Source organism: Phasianus colchicus, chromosome 1, assembly GCF_987193195.1.
Source record: "Phasianus colchicus chromosome 1, bPhaCol1.hap1.1, whole genome shotgun sequence".
Classification (NCBI taxonomy): Eukaryota; Metazoa; Chordata; class Aves; order Galliformes; family Phasianidae; genus Phasianus; species Phasianus colchicus.
This window is the reverse complement of record NC_143436.1, coordinates 121,919,544-121,946,806: the sequence shown is the minus strand read 5'-3', so window position 1 is coordinate 121,946,806 and position 27,263 is coordinate 121,919,544. Positions and strand designations below refer to the sequence as shown.

Here is a 27,263-nt window from a genome sequence, read left to right as displayed (position 1 = left end):
GCAGTAAGATATGCTCTGATTTTAGAGAAGCTTACTTGAATTCCTCACATTTCAGGTTTCAGTTTGTTTAAGATCTCAATGACATTGAAAAATTAAGTTGCAGTATTTCTGTAAGTGAAATTGCAGTTACAGTTTTGAAGGTTCTTGAAATGAAGTAAGTCATGCTTACTCACTGTAGTTAAAATAGGCTCTGGAAGAAGTTCATGGTACTGCAGGATGAAGGATAGTGACTGTATTGAAATATCTTCTGTCATAGACTGAGGTGGTGTGAGCTGGGTTTTGGTGGAGGGCTGATCTGTTGAAAGTTGGGGGAGTGGAGTGTTCATTTACTTCTGTTTGTTTAATTTTCTTTGAACTGCATGAAACGTGTGCATGTGTGTGTTAATTGGCACACAAGATGCACCATGTCTTCCTGCTGGCCAGGCTTTTCCTCCTGAACTTGTTCACCTTGAGATTTGTATTCAGTTCAGATATAACCATTTGCATTACACAATGGAACAAAATATCTAGATTAAGACTCTGGGATTATTTGATATCAAAATGTCCATGAAAGGATAGCACACCTAAAGCCACTTGTTCCAGTGATGTTAAATTCGCTTTTTTGGATTTCAGCCATTCAGACTTGGAGGAAGAGAACACTTTAAAAGCCTAGCTGATATGTTAAGTAGCGAGGGCTGCCAGATTGAACTATGTGAATGAAGGAGAGACCGAGTTGAGTTGTTTTGCAACTCAAAATCCAAACACTTTCTAAAACACTGAATGAGAAGCACCTTGATCTGCAGCTACTGAAAACATCCCTGGTTACAAGCCAAGGCAGATTTATACATATCCTTACTCCTATTTCTTCTCATTCTTAAGGACAAGGAAAGAAAGAGAGAGAGAGGGAGAGATAGAGGGTTTACAAAAGGAGGGGACATTGCAATGTCTGGTTAGAACTAGTATATCACAGGAAGATAGATAAAATTCCTGAATTGAGAGAGTGATAAAAGTCTTGCATCTCATCTACAAACTTGCTGACATCAACTTGATCCAAAAAACTTATTCTCATTTCTACTTACAGTTGACAGTTGTACTTACAAGACAGTCTTTAGGGGCAGGCTGTGCATGCCACGATATGCACAAGTGTCTGGCTCAGACACTGTTAGTTGAGGAAGTCTACCTAACAAACACTGAGATATTCATTAGGATCTCCTAGTGCAAATGAAAATTAATACCTTCAATTCAACACCAAGGCTGACTTCTGTAATAAAACCTTCTACACTTGTAGTAAAAGCTCTTGGCAACTATGTGAATGTTTTCTTTGAATTCATGTTAACAAATCTAACATAGAGCTGGTGACGTTTTTTGGGTCTTGATTCTGAAGTTTATAATTCTTACGGATTCCTAGATGTATGTAATTCTACCTATGTACTCTGATAAAAACGTTCTGCAGCAAATAACAAACCAGACCAGAGAATAGTCATAATGAGAAGCATGCCATGAGGTTAAGAGGATGCTAATATCACATTCACTAGTTATTATTTACTTCTAATATTCTTTGGAAAGTCTCATTTTGCTGGTGATTATTATAAGAGTCACAAAAATGACTGAAATTGAATTGAAGATATCTTCTTAATAATGCCATTCTCAAAATTCCTGATAGCTCAGAACTGATAGGATTTTCTGACACTTCATTGTGCAGAGTTGTTCCCATTAATCATTCTCACTAGAGTTCTCCAGGTGCAGTTCTTCATGGGATAATAATCATTACTGTCTGCCATGGGAATTCTTTGCAATATTGTTTCTGCAGAGCTGCTCTTATTCATTCTCCTTTTATCTTGCTGGGAGTCATTTTGTAATGTAGTAAAAAGTTTTGAAGATTGCTGGAATCACAGGGTTTTTTTACCAAGCATTTTAATATCTGTGAATGCTCTGTATGGTGTCAACATGTCCCATCTTAGGCAAAATCAGACTTTGTCATATGCTGCAAGCAATGGGACTGAAGAAATTACATCCTTTGGAAACAAACAGATGCAAATGAACATTTCTTCTACTGATGCTTTGATTCCTTTCTAACTTACTGTATTGCAAACAGGAAATTCTTCTGACCATACAGTTTCTAAAGAAGCTATGTCATTTAGTGTCTTTGTCTTTTGTTAACTTGCATAGAACCTAGAAGATGGGAAGGTTGTTTGAAACCTTCTGGTGATGCACCCGTTATTCTATTTAGTCATATGATCATTTGTCTGTATTGTAGAGCAAGCAAAATAATGCTTGTTTGTACCTCAGCTGGGGAGAAATCTTGTTCATAATTTTAATTCTTGATAGTTAATCTATTAGTATTATTATTATATTTATTATTATTATTAATTTCATCCACTCTTATGCTCTTTGACTGTATTAGGGAAGTAAAAATTAAACAGGCAGTGCTCTTGCAGTTGTACATCAAGTTGTTGAAGTCGTATTTTGGTCAGAACTGAAATAATTCATCTTGGAGCTCTACCTTTTTTTAAAAGCTAAAAGTAAAACACTTGTATTTCTTCCAGAGGTAATTATTAACTGCTCATGCTAAAACTGATTGCTAATATTATTAGTATATCTTTGATATTTTACCTATATAAAAATAAGAAGTGTCATATAATTGTGGATCCTTATCTTAGGTAACAGAAGAATTGTTCCAAAACTCAGTAAATGTCAACAAGACGTACCTACAGTTTTCAAAAGGCTTTGAAATGCATTCTGCATTCCTAGTGGGAAATGGATATAAGAATAGGCGTACTGATCTCTTTTTCCATGCTTTGTATGCACTGAGCTCCTTGAATTTATTCCATGCACTTTTCTTTATTCAATCATATTATTTTCCTGAAGCAGATTATACATAGGAGTGATACTATGTACCGTTGGAACTACAAAAATAAAGTAATGAATTAATATGGTAAGGACAGATCTCTTGAATTGAAATGCTATGCATTTAGATTTTGTATCTTATATTACAGACAGACTCAACCAACGGGGAGAATCCAAGCATCAAGAAATCCCTCTTTCCTCTTTTTAATTCAAAGAATAATTTAAAGCATAGTTCTTCTTTGAAAAAGCTTCCTGTAGTCACTCTACCCATGGTATTAATTTTTAAGTACAGTAGCTCTGTAAAATGCTCCAGTAAACTTGTTTTACTGACTACAGCAGCATGTGTTTTATTTTCATGGGGTCACTTTCTCTTCATGCCAGTTAAGTATCTTGGGCCAGTTCGATAAATTGAAGTAAAATTGGCAGTTCTGTTGAAGTAGACTGTGTCTAAAGGCAAATAGTTTTTGACTATTTGATATACTGAAAATGCAGTATATATATAGTTCCAGAGAAAATGAAATTGCCTGTGTCTAAAACTAAAAATATTCTGTCCATTTCAATCAGGAAAAAAAAAATTAACTTGGTTTGGTTTATAGCTATATTGGAAATGCATTTTCTGTGTCAACTGATCCTTTATACACGAATTTAATTAAATATTAACATTAATATTAACAGATTATCTGAAATACCAATTTTAGCTCATGTTTTTACTGTATTTTTGTTTGTCCTGATTGTTCATGTTAAAAAAACAGCTTCCATCTAAAAATATGTCCAATTGAATTGTCCTTTTTGTCCTTTTTTTGCTTAAAACTCTTGAAGTCTCTATGTAAGCCATAAATTCTCTTGAATTTGCACTTTGTTTTTTTAGGGTTGTTGAGTTTTTCAATTTGTACTTTGGTTTGGGATATTCATGGAGGAGCAGAAAGACGGGGAAAGGAAAAGCTCTTGTTTTGTGATGGCAAAATCAGACAGACATCACTTCAGACACGACTTTGATCTGCCTCACTCAGGAACAAATTTATAGAACTGATCCATGGTCTTAACTGCAGTATGGAATGCTTTTAAATGAAGATGAGGCTCAACAATTTTTTTTGGTTGATTTTTTTGGAAGCCTTGTTTAACTGCTCTCTCTTACAACAAATAACACTAACAGCATGTGAATGCTTTACGGGCTAAGGGCATAGCAAATCTGCATGACCTGTGCAGCCTCTTATTCTTCCTATGGGGAAAATGTTGAAAGGACATTGCAATTCTGCTGCAGTAATCAGCTTTACTTGCATAATGTAATTAACTGGGGAAAAATGATTTGCAAATATTCTGAGGACTGTATTGAGAGACCACTATCTAACGTTTTGTTGCAGATGCCTGGCACTGATGGTCAGGATCTCCTGGCGTTACAGAAAGCCATTCATTCTTCTAATCACCAGAGCAACAGGCAGAAGGATTGGCATCCTGAGAAGATGACAGAAATCCAGCCCCATGTAAGTAGCATTATCACTTCCCTGTATTCGAACATCTGAAGTACCTCGAGAACTTTTTCTCTGCTGAATAGAAAAATTGCATTTGACATTATTTCCCATCCCCCCCAGTCCCTGTTCTCTAAATGTAAAACATATACCTGTAGTCTTATGTATTTCTTTGAAAATCTGGACATAGATGACAGGGAAAAGAAGAGAGACTAAGTGTCCCCATGTCAGTCTTTGAGCCTTTAGAGATATTGGTTATGTGTTAGATGCAGACAGTCTTTCAGTGCACAACAACAGCAGACACTGCAGTGCTGTGGAGAGGCCCTTAAGTTATCTCTCAAGGTGTGGTGCACCCCAAAAGTGCTGATGGGCCTGCAGAACGCTGTGAGCACACCCCTGTGCCTTAGCTGGCACAGGCTGCCGGCTGTGCAGGCTGGATCGCTGGAGCGTCACTGCACAAATGCCACTTTATTTTCTCCATCTCTAAAACCAGCTTGAGGGGCAGAGGTTGGGAGGCAGCTTCTGTGCCATTATGACACCAAAAACTGAAAAAGAGGATTCACTGCAGCCGCTGTGTTTGAAGAAGCACATTTTTCTGTGAGCTGAGGAATTTAATGGAGTCGTCATCCTGCCATTTTGTGTACTCGGGCTTACCCTGGCACTTGTTTCCCATTTCAGTAGCCCCACGTGTCCCTTTTCCTTCCACCTGCTCATCAGCTAAAGAAGCTATGAGGGTTAAGAGCTTCTGGCTGACAAAATATCAAACTGCTGATTTCTGCCAGCCTTTCAGTGCAGATAGTTACTCAGGTTTGAACCATAATGAGAAAGTGTGTTTTCTCAGCTTGGAAGGAAATATTCCACGTGAGTACATATTAAAAGTGAGGAAGTCCTGTGAAGTTCCAGATGTTTAATTTAAGACGTGACGGCTTTGTTATGGGAAGTGTGATATGATACAATAACAAGAGAGCAGAAGGTCAAGCGCTTCCCCCGTGTCTTTCAGAGCCAGCCATTAAAATCCCTGCGAAAGCTATTACACCTCTCCTCAAATCATTCTGTCCCCGCTGAGCCTCGCTTCCAACCCTTACCCAGCCAGCCGGCCAAACCTGCTTTTTCTGAAGTGCGAATCCACCCCATGAGTCAAAGCTCCAGCAGCGGCAGCAGCAACGCACGGCAAGAGCCGCAGCCAAAGAGCCGGCCAACGCTGCAGATCCCGAGCCAGCTGGAGCCCACCTGGCACGTCTCCCCCGTCAACAGGAGCGCCAGCGATGGGCCCCCTTACTCTGAGCAGCCGCCTTCCAAGAGCGGACAGAACGGGCACACGTATAACCGAACAAACCGGTCACGAATGCCAAATCTGAATGATCTAAAAGAGACAGCCTTGTAATTGCTCCAGAAAATCAGCCAGTTCACATGGAGGTCAACGTAAGGGAGCGGTGGTAGTTCTGGTGATGGTAAGACTGTACTTTCAGCTTTATAAAGGTGTGCAATATGTACATGTGGAGCTATGCTGTTTGGCACCACATTGAGAGTCAGGGATTATACAGTAAAATGAGTCGAATTAGGAATCACTAGTCATCAGAAATGTCACTGGACGAGAGGCAGAGTGTGCCATACAGGGAGAAAAATGTATTGCCATTTTCTCTCATTTACATTCCAGCTTTAGAGCACATCTCTGTTGGAAAGCTGGGAGATTTCTGGTATGTGTTGGCACTTATAAGGGTGAAAACATTCATGTGCAGACCTATGCCCTTACTACATTTTTTGCTGCCTAGTTAAAACAGTGGGTTTTATGTGATAAAAGTGTATCCCCGTTAAGGGTTTAAAGTTAAATTGTGTGTCTTAAATTTGTTTTTTAAACTTCCATATTTGATAGGATTTGTAATATTTATTTATGATGACCTAATATCGTACTGTTATAATCATATCTTTTATGTTATAATGTAAAGTTATTTTGAGCTGTTTGAAACATTGTGAAGCAGTGCAACAGCTACAGTAGTTTCTATAAAAAACTAACGGTAACATTTATATATTGCATCAGGAGTATTTTATTCTATATATAAATATATATATAAATGGGAAATAACTGTCTGTTTTTTAAATATACTCATTTAAAAGAAAAGTATTGTTATGACACTATCTGCCATATTTTTATACATTTGTGATATAAAGTGCAGTATTATACTTCTAATAAAAGGAAGTTGAATGTCGATATAAATGTGACTGTAACAGTATGAATCTTGCTCAGCTACGAGAGCCCAGTATTATAGGAATTACTGGTAACAAACAAAAGACATCATTCAATTCCAAGCGTTATTATGGGCTACTTTGTGGGAAGTATTGGCTAAATGTATGAGACTGCAGAACTGTACAATAATCTAAATGTGGTATGTTCTCCCCTGTGTCCCTAGCTTTCCTAATAATACTAATGAGATTTCTGCATCTGCATCAAGAGACCAGAGCCCCAGAACGACCTGTGTTGGTGGTTGGGTTTTTTTTCACTCTAAAGAGATAAAGTGCCCCAGGACTACAAACTAAAGCAGGTGCTTCTCCACTTAATAGTAGGGGTGAAAACCAAAGAAACATAGCATGAATTGCAAGTGAAATGCCACACTTTCACATTTAATGCATAGCATGGCACTGCGGATCATGGTATGAGCTTTTATGCATATGTATATTTTACATCTTGTTAGCAATCTATTAACTACTAAGATAAACACTGTATTTAAATTAAAAGTACTCTTGCACTTTTTATTATATTTCAGGATGTATTTAAAGCTACACATCTGATATTTGGATGTTGAGGGAGAAGGTTGCCGTGCAGCTTAATTTCTCCTTAGATCTTAATGTCCCGATATTCCCATACTCAGTTCAGTGACCAGTCTCAGCAAAATACTAGATCTTGGGTTCCAGTTTCCTATACAGCATTGTCAGAACTGCCTTTACATTGGTGAACATCAAGTGTAGCAAATATATAACCTGATTCCTCTGTTGCTACTGGCAAAATAAACTAGAGTTGAGTCATTAGGAGTTAAAAGAATTATGCTGGTCTAAACTTTTGTGCAATAAGAGGAGAGGCAGGCCTGTAGTGTCAGAACAATACAATCTTTCCTTTTTAAATTCATTCATTTATTCAACTCCCTCATTACTCTGCAGCATAGTTCCTTTTTCTATATTGCGTCCTTATAAGACACGTGTACCTGCAAATATGTTGTCTGTTCCAAACAGAGATTAACCTGAATGTAAACTTGATGATTTAGCCATAGATGTTAACAGAAGTAGCTAGACTGTAAGAGCTGAACTTCCTACTTTGATACAATGCAAATTGGACGTGACGTTCGGTACCTCTTGAATCATACCAAAGTTCTAACAATAACTAATTTGGCACCACCACTTTAAAATCGTTCGTATAGAGTACAGTATGAAGGGATGGTACATCGGGTTTGTCCAGGGCAAGAAGTAAGTCTAGTAAGTTAGAAAGACTACAAAATAATAAGAATTCTTCGTCAATTGCCTGCAAGAAATGTGTGTGTGATTTTCTATAGATATTTATGGTATATACTATATTTATATATGCTGTAGTATATAAATAATATATTTATGTATCATATATAAATACAGTAGATATGAAAGGATACTCAGATTCTGATAAGTTCAGTGGGCATCCAGGAAAGACATTGTGATATTTACTAGTCTTTATGATCAAGGGAATAGCATTGTATTTTAGAAGTCTCTTGGATTCCCTGGTTCATTACAATCAGTTTACTCCTGTTGTCTGCTTTGAAATGAGCTGATGCCACTGCAATCCCTCATGAGAGCGTTGCCTAAGAGTGGGGCTCTAAGCAGTACAATCTGAATGCCTCCAAGTGAGCATTCACACCAAGCTCTTCTGTACCTTATGGATATATTTTGTCTTGCCTCTACAAGAATTTTATATTGATAGTAAGAGCTTTGTGCGAGAGATGATCATACTGGGCTGTACATGGCTATTCTGATTTCTGTCAAGGAAAAATTTTTCCCAAGGGTTGGTTGGTTCTTTTTTTTTCCCCTCAGTACCCATTGAGTTGAATCAGGATAATCTCTTGACTGTACATAGAGCTGTTTAAAGTAGTTAGCAAAGCTTCAAGAGTGACCTAAAGAATGTTCAAGTGTTTGGTGGCCCATATTTACAAAATGTTGTGTCTACTTTCGTACTGCTTTTTCTTCTCAACAAACCACAACAGATTTAATACCAAATTGTGTTGGACATACCTAGTATTTTCTTTGTTCTGTTAGAAAGACCTTACAGCAGATGAATGAACCAGCTGGCGCTGAGGTAAATTGCGTATTTTTCATCTGGTCTGACTTCCAAATATTCAGAATATCACTAATTCTGCTGTAATTCTGCTGAAGCTTCCAAAGGAGTCTTATTATATGGCTAAGATTTGTTGACTCAATAAAGGAGAAGAAGAATTACAGAGCAAACAATTTCATAAGTGTGAGCTTTCCTCTTCACTGGTCTTGTGTTACATGTTCTATAGATTTACTTACTATAAATAATATTAGTTAAACCGTGTTTTATTCCTTGGCAAATTGCTTTGCCTTATTATGGCATCATTAATGATGTGAACAGTAAAGAAACTAAGTTTCAGAAATGAATAACAGTCATTTTGCAGAACTCAAGCTGCCTAAACTTGTCTGTAATGTTTTATTATAGCTCTTGTTAACTGACATGAAGCACCTTAAGCTCATCTTAATTGAAACTGTGCAAAACGATGTGAATAAGCTGTCCTTTTAAACTGCCATGAAAATGCATTAACCTAAACCAACATGTGTTGTTAACAGACCTGACCACAGAGAGCAGTCCCTTAGGGCTATTTAACGCTTTTTGCTCTGTTATCACAGTCCAAGATCCATTGCTCCTCTGAGAGGCCACCAGCAGCAGGCACCAGGCCAAGTTCATGTCAGGATGTCAGTAGTTCCAGATCTGATCCAGTCTTTCTGAAACATTCTCCATCCCACAGGGCTTGGGACTGATACCAAGCCTTCACTTCTGATACCAAGCCAGACCCGCTTAAATGGATGGATCCTGATGCCACTCTGTGTACAGATACCGGTTCTCTTAGACCAGTGTTAAAGCAGGCCACAAACTTCCAAACTTAGAATATATTTTCACATCATCTTCAGGCTTGTTGCCTTTTTGTTATACTAGCTCGTGTCTGGGAGCCAAGCTGAGAGCTCTGTCAACCAATAGGGTCCTGCGGTAGGCCTTCAGCCAGTGCTTGTTACTGCAGTCAGGTCTCCTAAAAGATGAATCTTAACAGTGTAAAAAGCCACATACCAAACTTTGTTCACCCAGAACAAGCTGTATGTTCTTCACAGTTCAGTGCTGTGGTTCCTTGTAATAAAGGGAACTCTGAAAGCAATGCTGATACCTACTTAGCTAAGACAAAAAACAGGCACTTTTGAGAGGAGCTTTGAGCTAGAAGCACTGAAGGTTTTTTGTTCATGTTTTGGGGTTTTTTTGTTGTTGTTGTCTTAAAACATTCTGGTAGTGCAACATGCTTCAAGAATATCTGCATGCGATTGCTTCTGTATGTGCTGAAAACTGTCAGAGTAGAACTGGGAGAATATTTGAATCTCAGTCACACAAAAGGTATTACAAGGATAGCCATATATAATATACTGCAAATTGTGGGGTGGCAATGAATGTTTCTTTTATCCATTCCAGCTGTCATGCACAATATGGTTATTAATGGTATTATATCACAAACCACACGTTTGGGCTGTTGTTCACATACGTAGGCCCACCATTTGAAATAGGATTAGGAGTGTCACAGAAGATGCTTGGAAAGGTGATGTGCCCTATTAAACTGTTTTTAAATGACCTTTAAATCAGGACATTATTTAAGAACAGGTGCCTTTCCCCACACAGCTTCCCCCAATGGTGTCATGATATTAACCATTCATTAATGGGGTTTGTAGTAAATCAGGAGAAAAGCCATTTAACTTTCTGGTCTTTGTTAAAAAGGGAACAATTTGAGTAAACCCTTTTAATACAACACAGCTTGGAAGTTCTAGCTGTTGGCTCGTTTCTGAGTCAGACAGCACCATCGTTGCTTCAGGCTCCCTTGGCTGCTGAAGGCTTGTACACAGCACTTGGTTCAGATGTTGTACTGAAACAGTTGTTCTCTCACTCTGCAGTCATGAAGCAAAGTTAATGGTAGTTAAGCAAAGCAAATTTTATAGGAGATCCTCTTTTAATTTGAAGGTAAATCCTGTCATAGATCATCTGTTGTCTCAGCAGTCTTTTGTTACGCTACTGCATGAGACAGGATAGGTTACACGTGAAGTTAATTTGTTCCAAGTTATGCTGGGATGCTCACTTGCTACCAGGAGTATCACTGTATGCAGCCAACTGCTTGGAGCAGAAGTTGGCTTTCTTGCCAACCTAAGCAGAAGATGCACAGAAGCGTGAGAGAAAGAGCCCCCTACACATTGATGCTGTTGTTCCAGCAAGTCAAATTATTTCTCAGGCTCTTTTTAGAATGTAACCTGTGAATGTGACTCTTAAAACATGGCTCAAGAATCTGAACTTGGAATGTAGACTAAGGCTAAGAGTGACTCTGCGCATCTCTTGTCTTCTCTACAAGTCAATCTACCTCCTCTCTCTTGCAGAATGTGGTTGAGGTTTTGTTTGTTTATTCTGAGTTTATTACTGACTCTAAATTTTGAAGAAATGTATGAAAAGATTCTTCCTCTAGGTACTGTTAGCAACCAAGTAATAAAATTTTGATGGGCCTTCATCCAATACACTTCTAAAACCTCCAAGCCATCTCAGCTCTCCTAGAATCCTGACACCATCCTTTGCACTGCTTTGCAGTCTTCCCTTGCTCTTCCCCATGTGGTTCTCAAATATTGCAGTTGCCTTGTTCTTTGTTGTTTCTCTAGTGCAGTTTATCAGGGAGTTAGAGGCCTTATCTACTACTCCACCCTGTTTGCTGTTTTATTCGAACAGCTATCCTTAGACTTGCTCAGGAGTTTCTTCACTTTTATTTTCCATTTCATCTGGGTGAGATACCTTACCTCATTGTGCCCCACCAAAACAGATTGCCTTCCAGGCTTTCTGTTCCACCGGGTCTCTGTTTTCACAGAGCATTGTTTCTCTGGGTCCATTCTGAGAAATGCAAGGTGGCATCTTAATTGTATAGGCGTATAAATGCTTTGTGAAGTAACTGCTTTCGTAGAGCTTTCCATTAGCAAAGTTACAGCATGTTCATAGCGCAAGATGGAAGATGTTATTCAAGTTTCCTGTAGCTTATGAACCTCTTGGTGTAAATTCTTGACTTGTAAATCCAATGGCAGAGCTTTTAACTGTTTAGTAAGGCAAAACTTTAGGTGTAGTTAACTGTCTTGGCTTCCCTTTTCTTACTTTTTTTTTTCTCCAGCTAGTGCACATCTTAGACTACTGAAGAATATGTCTAATCAAAAAGAGTAACATCCATATGTATGTGGTTTACAAGGAACAATGAGCTAAAATCTTCCACGAAAAACTAATTTGTTGGACATTCTATGCAGGTGTTTTTAAATCTGGTTAACCTGATAAGGACTTCCAGTACTGCTTAGATCTCCACTGTGAATTACTGAATTCTGAATTCATTTCATTTGGCAGAAAGAAGGAAGAACTAAGTTAGGAAGAATGGGGTCTTTTTTTACAATCACTATTCCAGAAATATCCGACTGGGGAGGTGGCTTTCAAAACTCCTACATTTATGGTTACGATTCCCCAATACTTTTAACAGCTATTAGAAATCCGAAGCGCACAGGTTTTTAGATCTACCATGCTTTCTGTTGTGGAAGGAATGTGCTGTGGTGTTAATCTTTTTAATCCTGGAATACAAATTGATTTTAAATTGTGCTGAATATTTAAGGATGACTTCATGCAAGTTAATAAACCATTTGTAAAATGTTTGTATACAACGCTTTGTATCATGTTGTTGGTACACCTTACCAAATTTTTTTTGGGCATGTATTCCATTCTTAACTTCTGTAATATTTATATTGTTGCTGTAAATATTCTAAAAGAGAAAAAAAAATCCTGTGGTAACCTTAATTATCAGCATGGAAATGGTTAATTTTTACTGAGCACAATGTATTTTTGAATGGGCCTTCCAAAATATGTCTTTAATAAAAATGCAGATTTTGCACTAGAAAATTGGCACTGCTTGATGGCTGCTCTTATTCATGCCACACTGCTTACAGAGCCTTCCTGATGCCCCTGGACGGGGTAGAGCTGTAACAGAGCTGCTTTGCCCAGGTCTTGATGCACTCCCTGTTTGAGAAACCAGCATGTGTCTGTTTGCAAAGCAGGTGTTTTCACAGCATCACAGAATCACAGAACTGTAGGGCCTGGAAGGGACCTCTGGAGATCATTGAGTCCAACCCCCTGCTAAAGCAGGTACCCTACAGCAGGCTGCGGATCACAGACAAGATAGCTCTGACGCACTCCATTTCCAACCATTCCTGTACTCTCACTGCAAACACTGGAACTTTTTCTTTCTTCCTTCCCTTCCTTCCCTTCCTCCCTCCTTCCCTGCCTCCCTCCCTCCATCCTTTTCTCTGCTTTTGTATCTTTTGAACAGCATCACCTCCCTCATGTGCTCATCAATCATTAACCAGAAATTAAAAGGCCCTACAACTTTCCAGCCCTTGATTTGTATCCTTATTGGAGATGATCACAGTCTGAGTAACATGTTGGGACTTTGTCATTCCCACACAAACTGACACTCTTCTGGACAAATGTTCTGGTGTCAGTGATATTGTTGGGTTCACCTTTAATGTGTCCTGGTCATGACTTCCCTTATTACTGTGTGCAGGTTCAAAAAACTTCAAATATTTGGCTGCCAATCCCTCACTCCTTGGGGTAACTGGAAACAAACTGAGGAGGAGAGAGCTCCATGTCCTCCTTGCTGAAGTCCTTGTGAAATGGCCACTGTGTGGCTTGTGCTGCAGCCACAGTCTGCTGTGACACCATGCTGCTGGTGGTGCCTTCACTGAGCTGCACTCATTCTGTCTCAAACAGGAAAACTGGTCTGGCCCAAGCTAATGCCTTTATCTTCCACCCACCAATGGTTCAGCGTTTCAGAGTACCCTGGTAGACAAAAAGGCCAACTGTACCCTGGGCTGCACCAGGTCCAGCACTGCCACGGGGAGAGGGGTGGGGTTATTCTGCTCTGCTCTGCACTGTGCAGCCTTACCTCCAAATCCGGGTGCGGATTTGGGCACCACAATGTAAGAAGGACATCGAGCAATTAGAGTGTGTCCAAAGGAGGGCTGCGAAGATATTGGAGTGACTGGAGGCAAGGTGTGTGAGGAGTGGGAGTTTGCTCGGCGCGGAGGAGCTGAGGGGAGGCCTGATGGCGGCTGCAGCTCCTCACAGGGAGCGGAGGGGCAGCGCTGAGCTCTGCTCTGTGTGACAGCGACAGGGCCCGAGGGAACGGCATGGAGCTGTGTCAGGGGAGGGCAGCTGGGGCTCAGGGAAAGGGGCTGCACCACAGGGCGGTGGGCATGACCTCTAGTACTGGAGTTCAACACCTCGCTGTGGTAGCCACAGTGTGGTCAGCACTGGTTGTCCTTGAGACAGAAAGCAGAGTTTGTCTGGGTATCTCACTCTGACAGCTGCTAAGGGGTTATTTCTGTGGGAAATAATTAAGAGAATGGGGCTACAGACTTAGAAATGATGTAGCTGGACTGGAGGGCCTGAGGCAGTCTCTTGTCACACCGTTTGGATTAGGCAAAGCTCATCTGACTACTCAGCACTCTGTAAGCACTGCACTCATTCATGTCATGAGGCTGAAGGCAGCTCTCAGTCCTGCTTCCCATTTCAAAACTGTTGCATTTTACAAGTTGCAGGGCCATGTACCTACCTCTACAGGTAAAATATCTGCAGGATTTTTCACTCCTAGAAGATATTGCCTTTTCAGCAGTTTTGTACCATTTCCTGACGCCTCAGTGACTGTTTCTCGTTTGGATAATGGTAATTAGAATTATCTGTGCCCAAAAAGGAAAAGTTTGACTTCATGAGGAAAAGCTTTGCAGTTTTGTAATTGTGTTTTGGCGTCTTTCATAATGCCCTCAGTTGCACCCTTCTTCAATATGCTGTGTTTATGCAGAAGTGGAAGTCAAGCGCACTTCTAAAAGCATTTTAGGACCATTTAATTAATTAAGCCTCTCAGCACCCCGCTTTTTAGATAAGAGGCAGAGGTTAAGTGAATTTCCAAAGGTCGATTAGCAGGCAAGTGGCACAGCTTAGATGTGAGCAGAAACGTCTGCTTTAGAACATTAAAAGTAAAAGAGAAAAGCTGGCAGCAGGGGCTCTTCCCTATCCAGGCTGGGAGGTGAGGTGCAGGCAAAGGACAGGGTGAGGCAGGACACAAACGAACCATGAAATTTAGTGTGTGCCAGTTACTTCCACCTATTTATCACTGTACACTTCAGCCTGGAAAAGGAGTCTAGCGTCCTGTTTAAAGCTGGGAGCAGGGAGAGTGATGGCACAAACCCTTGTTGCCTGGGCAGTCTTTCCTTCCTCTGACTCTTATATCTAAATATAGTATCAGTCGTGAGATGCTAAATAAATTATCTTGGAATATAAGGGCATGTGGTCCATCCACTTAGGCTGTGGATGAAGCTTGAAAGCTCAAACAAATTATTCAGGAGCACTCTTATTAAGAAAATGTGTCCCTCAACTCATTATGGATAGACAAAACTCATTTTGTGGATGAAAGCGTGAGTGCAACGGTGACATAATAATTTCAGTAGATAGGGTCCCACACACCTCCTAGTTAGGATAGTGGAGCACAAGTTTTCAGACTGCCATATGCCCCAAATTCCTTGCAAGATGTTGGTTACCCTCAAAATCTACCTGAGCAATATGTCAAAGGAGTGAAGTGATGGATGGCCAGAAAACCCAACCTTGCACTACTGGTATGGGTTTGTTTTGCCTCTGTTGCAGGAAAGGAAAATCCTAGAGAACTGGGAGAAAAGGCAAAGGCAGAACTTAAGTTCACCCCAAGAACACCATGGCTCCTGCCCCCTCTTTGGGCCCCCTCTGCTGATGGCTGAGCCCACACCTGCACAAACACAGCACCCACTGGGGACTAGGCCATGGAGGGTGAGGCAGTCATGGAAATTGGAGCACAAGTCTACTTCCCATGCACACAGCATGCCATTATGATATCTAGCACCCAGGATCAGGACCTTGTCCCTAGTCTAGGTCCCAGGATCAGAAACACTGTATCTCATGGGACAGAAGCCATGGTAACAAACCACCCCAGCTTTGCTGGTGTGTGCCCCCTGAAAAACAGTAAGCTGTTGGAGTAGGGTTTAGCCGTATCACCAGGTGTCATGTAAAGCAGTGTTTTATTCATGAAAGCCCTTCTGTTTGTAGGGTCAGCAGGATCGTGGCCGCAGCACACATCAGCAGTGAGATGGGACGGCCATACAGGCACACACCTGCACATCTCTACCCAGTGGGCACTCAGCCACATTTGCCCAGGCACTCGAGGAGCTCCATGCGGATGGCAATGCGCACGTGCCAGCCCAGCGGGATGAGGCGGATGTAGCGGGCCACAATGGGCGGCCGCAGCAGGTTCTGCACTGAGGATGACCGGTCCGAGTTGCCATAGAAAACCTGCCAAGAGAGGCAGAGGCAGACACAGTTCAGGGGCTGATCAGCATTGCACGCTGTCACCATGACAGCATGATGGCCATGGGGCTGGACCGCTGTGTGCCATGGGTAAGCAACAGGCCCCATCCACCCTGCTTTTCACACAGGCTCCCCTCCCTTAGGCCGCCTCCCCCAAGACTTTTATGTCATCAAATGCACCCCTGCGACCACCACTACAAGGCAAAGCACAGGGTCCACCCACCCGGTTGTTTCCGGTCTGGTCCTTGTAGTAAACCCAGTTGAGGTTCTCATCAGTGCGGTACTGCACGCTGTATTTGGTCATCCACTCATCAGCATCACAGCGCCCTTGTGTGAGGATCCCTGAGATCACCTTCACCTCCTTCAGGTCGATCTGCAGCCATTGCCCGTTGTCCTGGTACTTGGAGAGCCAGGCGCACCTGGGGGGGACAACGTCAGCCCCACTGCGCCCTAAGCCACCACCTAGGCCATCCTGCTGCCCCACACTGCCAGGGGACTTGGCCCCCATAGAATTATAGAATTATAGAATCGTTAAGGTTGGAAAATACATTTAGGATCATCTAGTCCAAGCACCAACCCATCAGCACCGTGCCCATTAATCCATGCCCTTCAGTGCTATATCTACCCCATGCCCTCCCACAGGGTCCCCACAGCCACAGGGGGTATTTTCAGACTCACCCAAAGCCTTGGCCGTTGAGGCGGGCCTTATTGGCTGTCCATGAGGAGTACCAGCCTGTGTACTGCTCGGGGTTGGAGCAGCTGATCTGGTCAGGGGTGACAGCGCCAGACTCAAAGCCGAGGGGTTTGTGGTAGGGGCACTCTGCAGGACAAGATAAAAACATGCCACCATTAGTGACATGAGCTGCTCTGCCTTCTGGTTGCCTTTGTCCTAATCTTTTGTCAACACCCTCTGTGGTTTCCTTGTGCCCTACCCTCTCTGTGCAGGATGCTGGGGATGCTCTTAAGCCCTGACCACAACTCCTGCAGTTATTTGCTGTCCAGGGAACGTGGCATCTAAATTTCTTATTCTTACATATAGTTATTCCTAAGTCATTGCTACTCGTGATGTTTGGAGAAAAAGGTTTTATTTGCATGTTGTAGTCTCTCAGTCTCCCCTTTCTTGCAAGCAGAAGCAAATGGATCCAAGCTAGATCCATGGTCCTGGATCCCTCCTCCAGGCTGTCCTTGGGAAATGTCTGGCACCACTTTTTTTGCCTCATCTCCTTCAGCTCCTCCTCATGTACTATTGTGATTTACAGCTGTGCCTACGCAGCAGAATTGCTGAGCCTGCTCCAACCAGATCTGCGTGTTCTACTCTGGGGGTTATAACTGTGCTTGCAGATAGTCTTCCCTTATGGAAAAATGTGCAGGTACTTATGCATGAGTGAGGTATAATGCCTGGCCTTCCTGAAGGCTTAAAGATCTTTTGAGTTTTGCCTTCCAATCTCCAGGCTACCAAACCTGATCGCACAACAGCCTTCTGCAACACTGAGAGGCTCATCAAGACTGCCAGTGGCTGCCAGCACGCAGAGCAGCTGAACGCTCCTTGGACCAAGCATTTTTTGTTACGATAATCTTTTACACAAGCAGATTATCACTAGGTATTTGGATGCAGATAAAGAAGATGCTCACAAGCTTCATGTGGGAGCTGCTTGGGCAAACATCTGTACTTGCCACAGCATTTTGTGATTTTTCAGCCTATGGAGAGGCATATTCCTACTGCATGTGTGTGCTCCAGAAAGGAACTCTACCGTGTTTTACATCTTAGCATGCTTTGTTTCATGGGCAATAAACAAGTGAGTGAAGTGGTATATATCTTTCATTTCCGGGCCTTAAATATGTCTGATAGATCACTATAGTGCATTATGATTACAATTAAACTCCATGTGCAGGGAGCCAGAGTGAACCCGGAGCACAGTGTGGCCACTGCCTCCTGCAGCCACTGCAGGCATGGTTTGTGCCATGCCTGAGTACAACAGTGGGATGGTCAATGTCTCATCAGCAAATTCCACCAAGTCAGTATCTTACACATCAATATCTCATTAACATTTCTTGTTCTGTCAGTGCCACATTAACGTATTTTCCCCAAAAAAACATGCAGCTGTTGCCCTGCCTTCCTCCAGGCATGGAAACACCAAGTCCAATAACAACAACCAATAGCAGCTGCTTGAAACCCCTGCACCCACAGCACACACTTTACATGCATTTATATGACATTAAAGAAAAAATCAGAAGGAAACAGATTAGCTTTCACTTTTCTGAAGGACTGAATGGGATGTAGTAGCAGGGGTAAAACCATCTTGTGTATTTATAGCTATCTACCTTCTTAGTGCAGGATCATCATATCACCATCAGCCTTTTCTCCACAGTAAACCTAACCCAAATGTCCCCTCTTTCAGTTTAAAGCCATCGCCTCTTGTCCTGTCACTGCACTCCCTGATGAAGAATCCCTCTCCGGCTCTCCTGTGGGCTACTTTAAGAGCTGAAAGGCAATGAGATCTCCCTGGAGCTTTCCCTTCTCCAGCTGGAACAATCCACACTCCCTCAGACTCTCTCTCCGTAGGAGAGGTGCCCCTCTGGACCCACTCCATGTCCTTCTTGTGGCTGGGGCCCTGACCTGCCTAAGTGTCTCCCTTTGCGTAAGAAACCGCTTCTGCAGAGCAGCTGAGGTGACCCCACATGTTTACTACTCGGCAGGCTTATCTCGAAGGCAGCGCAGTTTTACTTTTAGTATCACTAATCCATAGATCACATGACTATAACAAAATTAGCAGGTCACCTTCTGGTACGCAGGGCCATGCCGCGCACACAGACCCACTAATAGGTGCCTGGTGCCTGCCTGGCCAAACCAGCTCAGCCACATAATGCCGTTATTGCTGACCTGAAGGAAAGCCACGGAGTGCCATGCCCACCGCCCTGTGGTGCAGCCCCTTTCCCTGAGCCCCAGCTGCCCTCCCCTGACACAGCTCCATGCCGTTCCCTCGGGCCCTGTCGCTGTCACACAGAGCAGAGCTCAGCGCTGCCCCTCTGCTCCCTGTGAGGAGCTGCAGCCGCCATCAGGCCTCCACTCAGCTCCTCTGCTCTGCGCCGAGCAAACACAGGGGCCTCAGCGCTTCTCATATGTCTTGCTTTACAGACCCTTCAATACCTTTCAGCCCTCCTTTGGATGCATTCAAATAGTTTTATTGGAGAGCTCAGGGGAAGCAAAGGGCCAGGTGTGGATGGCTGCAAAGCCTCTGTTCTTACCTGCTGAGTCATCCTTAGGCAGGAGTTGTTCACATCCAACACCACTGTGGAACAGAAACATCTGTTTTCTCCCCCTCTCATCTGTACATGCTCTGCCAACCATGTCATCTCTTGCAGCTCTTACATACGCATATGTTTTTGTTTGCTTTCTGTCGAGCTGGGAAGATGCATCAGCCAGCCTGAACCACCCTGGGTGCCCTTACCAGGCCAGGGGTACTGCTGTCTTTCAGCTGGCTGAACACCAGCCCCAATGTTTGGGACAGGCACCACTGTAACACCTCACCGCAATGCAGGGTGTAATGAGGGGAGATGCTGAGGACCATAACACAGACACTGCTGAAAGAGAGCGACCCATTACCTGGCATGCACTCCAAGCTGTTAGTTCCACTGGACCACACCGAATTAGGACCTCCCTGGCAATTGCATTTGCAAGCTTTGCTGTGCCACAGCTCCAGTCTCTCATCCTAAAGGGAAAATTAAAAAAAAAAAAAAATCAACTTAGTAATCAATGATAGTGACACAAAGCTAAATGCCAGTCCAGAAGCCTAAACATGAGCGTGATCTGATAGAGTGACATCCACAGAGAAATGAAAGGTGTCTGCATCTACATTTTGCAGCCCTCTTGGCTGCTCTTGAACCATGGTGTCACTGCAGAGTCCCCAGCCCTGAGGCCATGCCACCCCAGTGAGCATCAGAGGTCACCTCCTGGCTCAGCCACACTGGATCCAGCCTGGTCCTCCTGCATGCAGGGGTGAAGGCTGCACCATGCAGCCTGTTTCTTTTGCATAAGACATGTCTGTTCTACAGCCCTGCTGGGACTGCTGATATGCCACAGGGTGTTATGTCCTCATGTTGGAGGAGTTGTCACACCAGGATCCCCCCTGAAGGACATCATGTGATGAAATTGGTAACAAACTCATGGCAGGAATGGTCCCTCACCCATACCACATTCCTCCACCCACTCCCAGAGGTATCAGGCACTTTCTGTTTCTCCTACTGCCTGCAGGAGCCCAGCCAGCTGTAAGGACTCACCTCACCAGGGGACAGGGCCAGCACAGCTGCAGGCAGTGGGCATGGAAGGAAGAAGAAGAGAGAGATTTCAGACATGATAATATCAGGAAATGCAATGGGTATTTACTCCTGAGCCTGATTCAAATACAGGGAGAAAGGTATCATCTCCCAGTCTGATTGCGAGGGGAAAGCAAGAGGACATGGGATCAGCTGTGGGCAGGAGCAGGATGCTGATATGCCCATATCATTGCTACTCTGCCACTGGGCTTTCTTTGTGATGGCTTTGATGTTTCCTTTTTCCAATCAGAGATGCCTGAAACATCCTGAGGAGAACTCATGTCAGTTTCAGTCTCTGCTTTCCAACTGACGTTGCCTCTATTCATTTTTGCCATCTTCCTGCCCTACAGTCTTCCTCTCCCAGTTTGCTTGTAAAAATAAGAGCTGATGACAGGTGAAATCACAGCCTACAGCCATTGCAGATCACTGGTGGCTTCAGAGGAGATACAGCACCCCTCGAGGTGGCTCTCATGAGAATCTTCCTCCGAGCGACATGGAGGATAAACAAAATGTAAATAGGTCTTCCCAATCATTCCTATATGCAAAACGCCCTTTCCTTCTCTTTTTTTTTTAAGAAAAAATACTGTGGCTGAAGAGGAAGCACTGCTATTTTTGTAACACCTGACCTGGTTTATCTTCTGCCTGTCCCTGAGCAGTGATATTTTACAAGCTTTATCCTTACTGAAAGAGCTCTCCTACCTCCCTGCAAAGCCCAGAGCAGGCTGTTTTAATAGCACTTTTAGACAGGGAAAATAGTGCCCAGACAACTATGAAAATAAAATACTTTTAAAAGTTCCCATGGCTGTTGATAAATCATCAATACAAGCCAAACATCAGCCCTCATGTTTCCAACAGATACAGCAAACTGTGGCCATTAAGGGATGAGGTATGGAGCAAGTAAAATCTTGCACACAGAAGCCACAAGAAAACAGCAATCTGCAAACAGTGATGTTGTGAATAGGAAAAGAGGATTTTTTTTTTTTTTATCAAATGAATTAGGCTCTGAATTATTCACTGAAATCTAGTTATGATTTATTCATTCACACACTAACTTTGCTGAGCCTAGGAAGGTCCAACTAATGCTGGCAATTTACATCTTGCATTTACACAGCAAGTTTCATCTCAAAAGATTCACAAATGCTGTGCAATTATAATCAGCTGAAATATAAACTGTACACAAAGCTCTGTTTATTACTGAAATGCAGCTTCTCCTAAGCTTTGACAGTGAGCCTGAATATATCAAGAATCTGAAAGAAAGACCGCAGCAAGGAACAAAATGATAAAGAAATACTTAAAAATGTTTTGTGAACTCAGAGATGGTCTCCCTCACTTCAGGTTCCCAAACAAGCATTTCTGGCTTCTGGGATATTCCGTGCTAACCCAAGGCATCTGCCCTGGCTGATAAAGTTAAAATCAGTCTCTGATGAGATCAAAAGTTGTAGCAGTTAATGTTCCTCGGCATCAGATTGATGTGGTAGAGGCTGGGACCATACCTGTAACAGCAATGAAGCACATTTCCTGCCTGCTTGATGCTCTGTTTAATGGCACTGGCTGATGCAGGGCTGTTGCTTCTGATAGGCAACAAGCCCTTAAGCAGAGTCCAAGTCCCTGATTTGAGAGCCAAGACCAAACTCTGGCCCCTCATTGATGGTTACAGCTGGAAACCCAGCAGCTGTGAGTGAAACAACAACAAAAGGAGTCATTTTCAGGGTGAATGGTGGGACCTATTCAACCAATCTAGAGTATGGCACAAATTTTGCAATTCTGAGCCAAAGTGGGTTAACTGCAAAGGGCAGCATCCTGCAAGTAGCTTGGCCATTGGGGTGCTGGGCTTTGGGCAGTGGTAGCTATGAATGGACCAAGCATCCCACAGCATCCCCCTGATGTTGGGAAAGGAAAGGAGAGAAAGCAATGCCCTTGTCTGCAGTTGGCTGGAAAAAGCAGTAATTGATATATTGGTGTGTTTACAGCTGTGATGGGCCCTGTCCTACAAAGGAAATGAAGAGGAAAGCTAGCTGCCAATAGTTTCAAAATGTGATGGCCAGCATGCTTTTATAGTAAGCATGTTTGCCTTCAAGGAAGGTTACAAAGATAATTGGTAGTTGTAGGTCAGACAGAACGAGTTGCTGCAGTTCATGGAAGAGTCGTGAGTCTGCACCACTGCCACAGGCTGTTTTAAAAGTACAGGACTGAAAAAAAAAAACATTGAAACAGAAAGAGTCTTATTTACAGCTCCTGCAGTGCCCCAGGACATTGAGCAAGCCATCAGTTCACCAAAATAAAGCATTGTTTGTGTGTATTTGTGAGGGACAGGGAGTTACGTCTTGCCTCTTCCCTGCCCCCCAAACCACCAGGCCGTGAGAGACCTTCAACACGTGGCTGGGCACAAATGCTGTTTTTCAGCACCGGATTTGAGGATGGTGACTGTGGAATGGGGAGGAGGTAGCAGCCCTGGGCTGCAGATGGGGCAAAACAGCAACAATATGAGTTTCTGGTGGGTGAAGAATATAGGAGGGGACAAGCAACAGCAAGGATGTTCAGGTGGGGGGCAATGGGCACTGTAAAGGGTGGTCAAGGTTTCTTTGGCTCTCCTTCATCTCACAGATTTTTGGAGTCAAGCTTTTCTCTGAGCACTGAGGCTGGAAACAATAAGCATGAAGTCCAGAAAGGGCAGGCAGAAGCGCAACAAGGCACCATGCAATGAAACACTGGCATTTAGCAACAGGAGCAGATAACTGCAGGTGTCAGAAAATCTCTGGTTATTGAGAATGTGCCTGAACATGAGAAAGAAAGGAGGAAGGGAAGTGCAGCCAGAAGAAACGATGGCAAAGCTGAGGGATTTCAGGAAGTCACCTCTGAGACATCCTGTTGGACATCCTGACCACTGAGCCACAATGGCAAGCCATCCTGTTTAGAGTGGCTAGAATTAACAGTGTGTGTGTGAGCTTGAGAAGGCATGCTGTAAGGCAAAATGGAGAATTAAAGCATAGAGTAAACATCAGTCACTTGATTTACCAGAGTAAGCTGGTAAGTCTCCTGGTCATGGAAAATGTTATCGACTGTTCATTGACTTTACAATTCAGGTGGCCTAGATCTTCAGCTGGAAAAAAACATCAGCTCTTGTTTGTGCAAGCGGCCTCTGCATTTAACAGGGCTCAGAGAGAGGAGCAGTATTGCTTTCCCTCTGTTTCTCCTAGTGCAGAGCACTGCCTGCATGTCCCCAGCGTGGCTGCTCCCATGCAACGAGTGTGGCATTGCACAAGAAGAAGGAAAACATTTTAAAACAGGGAGAGATTTGACTGTGGCCCTGGAAGAACCATCTCAGGAAGGAAAAAGGAGAGGGCAACGAATGGCTTTATCACATTCTTTGAAAGGCTGTGCATTTCAGCTCCCTGTTTGCCATGAGCACCCCAGCACAGAGGAGCTGTTAGGTGGGAGGTATGTAAGAAACATGGGGCCAAGACATGCAGCCATCCAGTGCAGTAAGCACCTTGATTTCCAGAGAGTAGGAAGCCTCCTTCTAAGATGACAAACGAAGCCTGGAAAGGGGCATGATGAGTCCTTGGTGGGGGCACTTTTCTCTTGTATTGCACCTTTATTTCAATGATGTTTAATCTGGCTTCCCTTTTTGTTCATCTGTTTTGTGTTCCACGTACTATGTGCCAGTATTTATCTGGAATTTATGAAAGCCGTGTTGAAATAATGACAATTATACCTATTTAATTCAAATTCAATTCTCTTATACACCTGCTGTCTCCTCAGTGCTTCTACAAATCTTTTATGTTTTGAAAATACTTGGGGAAAAAAGAAAAAGAAGAAAAATCAGTCTTTGCCTTTCTTCTTTTCTCGAGAACATCAATTATATTATTTTCTAAAGTGTTCCCTTGAGAATTTTTGGCCTTTTCTGATCTTACTGACACATTTGTTCCTTCCCACTCGGAGCTCTGCAGTACATTGCCTGCACAGTAATTTTAGTGATTTTGTTAGATGTACTGCTTGTGCCAAAGGGTGGCACTAAAGATGTTATTTACTGCGATCTGAAGGCGGGGTTGGGTCTTTAGTTGTTGGGTGTTGGCTTTTTTTTTTTTCCAAAGCTGCAAAAAATAGAGAGGGAAAAAAACTCCCCTCCTTCTAACTGTTGAGACGTGCTTCTTCCCCGACGCATGACAAGCAGGGATGGAGCGATGTGGTGCTGGTACGTCACATCGATGTGCTGCAAGCGTGTTCGTGACAGCCCCCAGATCTGTGTGCTGGTGCAGTATCGTGATGCCCCATCTGCTGCTGCTTTTGCTGCTTCTCTGTGGGGTTTCCAGCAAGCAGAAGACCAGCAAAGCCAGGGGGCAGGGTGCTCCCCTAAGCTGTGGCTCTGCAGGAGAGAATCGCTAAGGAGCTTACGCTGTCATCGGAGCAGCCGGCTCAAGGCTGACCCACCAGTGCTTCCCCATGGTGGAAAAGGAGGGGGCCCAAGGGGACCTGGACAAAAGGGCTGCTGCACACTGAGCAGGTAGAAGAGGATGCTTGGGCCATGGAAAACACAAGTAGGTTTTTAAAAAAGCAGTAAATGAAGAAATAAATAAATAAACACCAAAATAGCGATGCCTGGAAAGTGATCCTGCAAGTGATTTTTTCACTGCAGGCTCTCTGAAAATATCCTGATGTGTGGGTGTCTATTAACAGCAAGCTGTGCCAGGGCTTCAGAGCAAGGTGTGAGTTTGTTCCAAGGGCTAATTGCAGTTATACCACCCATGGGGAAAAATGTGCAGTTTCGGTAAAAACAGCCTTCCAAGAAGCTTCAGGCACCAAATGAAGGACAGCACAGAGACCAGGTATGAAGGCAATGCATAGGTATTTGCTGGCAGATCAAAAGGAAAACCTATGAATTAGACAGTGCAGAGTACAGCTGAGCATGCCAGGATGAAACAGAGGCATGGCCACTTGAGGAACACTTTCCTACCCATGACATTCAGCAGGCCATTGGTGTCCAACCTTTTGGCTTGCTTGTACCACACTGAGTGAAGAATTGTCTTGGGCCACATGCACAAAGCTTGCTCCTAAAGTAACGCCTCCTATTTATTTCCATGGAAACTACAATGATACAAAGAGCACAATAACACTGTTTGATAGAGCAAAATCTCAACTACAAAATACTCTTTTTCAACACAGCCACTGCCATTAGCTCTGCATTTTTGCCAGTGGTGAAGGAGAGCCTGCGTGCTGCACTCACAACAATCTGCACCAGTGGAGGTGACCCACTGTGGCTGTTCACCACCGCTGAAACTCATCACCCACTGCCTCACTGTGCTCACATCCACTGGTTGTTCTCCACAAATGTTAAGCAAGTATAAATGTCAATGGGTGCCATTTGTTTCTGCATGGAGAAATTCAATTATACCTCTGCTTCATCTGCACTCCTATGTCAGAGTGCCCCTCTGCTGCCATCTGTCACGCGGCAGCAAAATGTAATGGGATGTTGGTGGGAAGATTCAACCTCTAGTGCCATACCACCATCTGCCCCTGATGTTGTGGGCTGACATCATAAAATGCAAGGAATTATTTTTGGAGCAGCCCTCATAAAATAGATAATATAGTTAATGTATGTAACCAACAAAACTTATTTTAATCTATAATATTTTTAATTAAAACAAGAAAAGAACACAACAAAACCACAAAACTAGTGGGATATGTGACCCTTTCTCTATGAAACTAATGCATCAGCCTGGTTAGATGGCAGTGGCTGCCATTCTCAGTGAGTTCTCAAGGAGTTCCTCAGAGACTTTTGATGAAATGTTATTCCTTCTGTGCTTCATCCTTGAAAACAGTTGTTCACAAATGTAGGAAGTGCCAAAAAGTGATGACATGATAAGGTGTGACTGTGAAGCAAGGACTGTTTTTCTCTGGTAAGAGAGGTCTCATGAAAATAAAGAGACACGGTCAGATTTTTGAGTCTGATTGCAACTCTGCACACTCCATTTGAAAATATGCAGTCATTTATTTATGTCAGCTGAAAAAGGAGTTGCAGGCTGTGAGTTGGACATGCGTGAGGTAGCAAAGTAACTGACAGACACAAAGGAGGACTTTTAAGTCCTAGACTTAACTAACCCAGAAAAAAAGTAAAAATGGGGAATTCAACCTGCAGGGTAAAAGCTGATCTGCCCAATACTTTTGTCCCAAATGGCACAACATACTGCAGCCACACGCTGATGTTGGTAGATACTGCACATACTACACACCCAGCAAGAGCAACTCTAGCCTTGAGACATTCAGAGCTTTCCTGTCAGCTGTGAAAAAGTCAGAAGTTCAAACACAACCTGAACGCAATCTCCTTGTGCCACAGTGAGGTTAATTAAAATGGAATTGATAAACACTCCCTCTTCCCCCCTATTTTTACTTACAATTTTTATTCTTAGAGTGCCTTTGAAATTCTTCCCCAGGACAAAATATCTGAAAAAGCCTTTAAGAAAAGCAGATCTCTATCAGCAATGTCTTGCTGCTAAAGAAAATGAGTGGCTTTTGATTAACCAAGAGTTTTGATTAACAAAGAACCGGTCTTTCATATTCTACTGTACCTCATTTTTCAAATCAGCATTATTATTTACTCACTGGCTCAGCTGCACTACAATTTTCTTTGTAAATTCATATTTTGACAAATTACATGCCAGTCTTTTTACACTGCAATTACTTTGCGAAACAGAGTTGCACTACTGAATATTCATAGAGCTGTAAGAACGCTGCTCACTCATGTACGTAAATTACACATCTCCTGCAATTTTTCTTTTCCCTGATTATTTTGCTTCCATAAAGATCTCCCTCTGTACCCCACAACCCAAAGGAGTTTGTATGAAACAAGAAATACAAAGGGGGACAACTGAAAGCACATCTCTAGAGGTAAAGTGCATACCTTTGTACCAGAAAAGAAGAGACAGCAGGACGTTCCCCATCTTGAACCACATCTTTTCCTTCCCCTTTCAGAAATAGCT

The 27,263-nt window shown here is 42.9% G+C and overlaps 2 protein-coding genes across 11 annotated transcripts in view; one reads left to right on the top strand and one right to left on the bottom strand.

The window, feature by feature from the left end:
- Positions 1 to 15,970, top strand: part of CDKL5 (cyclin dependent kinase like 5) — a 129,554-nt gene extending 113,584 nt beyond the window's left edge. For 8 of the 9 annotated variants that reach the window (XM_090124883.1, XM_090124878.1, XM_090124873.1 and 5 more), the window contains 4 exons: positions 2,976 to 3,098; positions 4,188 to 4,307; positions 5,293 to 13,632; positions 15,715 to 15,970. In XM_090124883.1, the coding sequence (XP_089981009.1) occupies positions 2,976 to 3,098; positions 4,188 to 4,307; positions 5,293 to 5,676 (627 nt within the window). In that variant the 3' untranslated portion in view covers positions 5,677 to 13,632; positions 15,715 to 15,970. The remainder of the gene's footprint in view (positions 1 to 2,975; positions 3,099 to 4,187; positions 4,308 to 5,292; positions 13,633 to 15,714) is intronic. The other variant, XM_090124896.1, reaches the window with a different exon arrangement.
- Positions 15,805 to 27,251, bottom strand: RS1 (retinoschisin 1). Of its 2 annotated transcripts, XM_031599362.2 has the most exons (6): positions 27,185 to 27,251; positions 20,251 to 20,276; positions 19,577 to 19,682; positions 16,651 to 16,792; positions 16,196 to 16,391; positions 15,805 to 15,957 (listed from the first exon to the last, which is right to left on the bottom strand). In XM_031599362.2, the coding sequence occupies exons 1-6, from the start codon at positions 27,234 to 27,236 to the stop codon at positions 15,805 to 15,807; spliced, it is 675 nt and encodes a 224-aa protein (XP_031455222.1). In that variant the 5' UTR covers positions 27,237 to 27,251. The 2 variants fall into 2 exon arrangements, with proteins under 2 accessions (XP_031455222.1, XP_031455221.2); XM_031599361.2 differs by lacking the exons at positions 15,805 to 15,957; positions 19,577 to 19,682; positions 20,251 to 20,276; positions 27,185 to 27,251 and having other exon boundaries at positions 15,975 to 16,391; positions 16,651 to 18,927.
- Between the last annotated feature and the right edge of the window lie 12 nt (positions 27,252 to 27,263).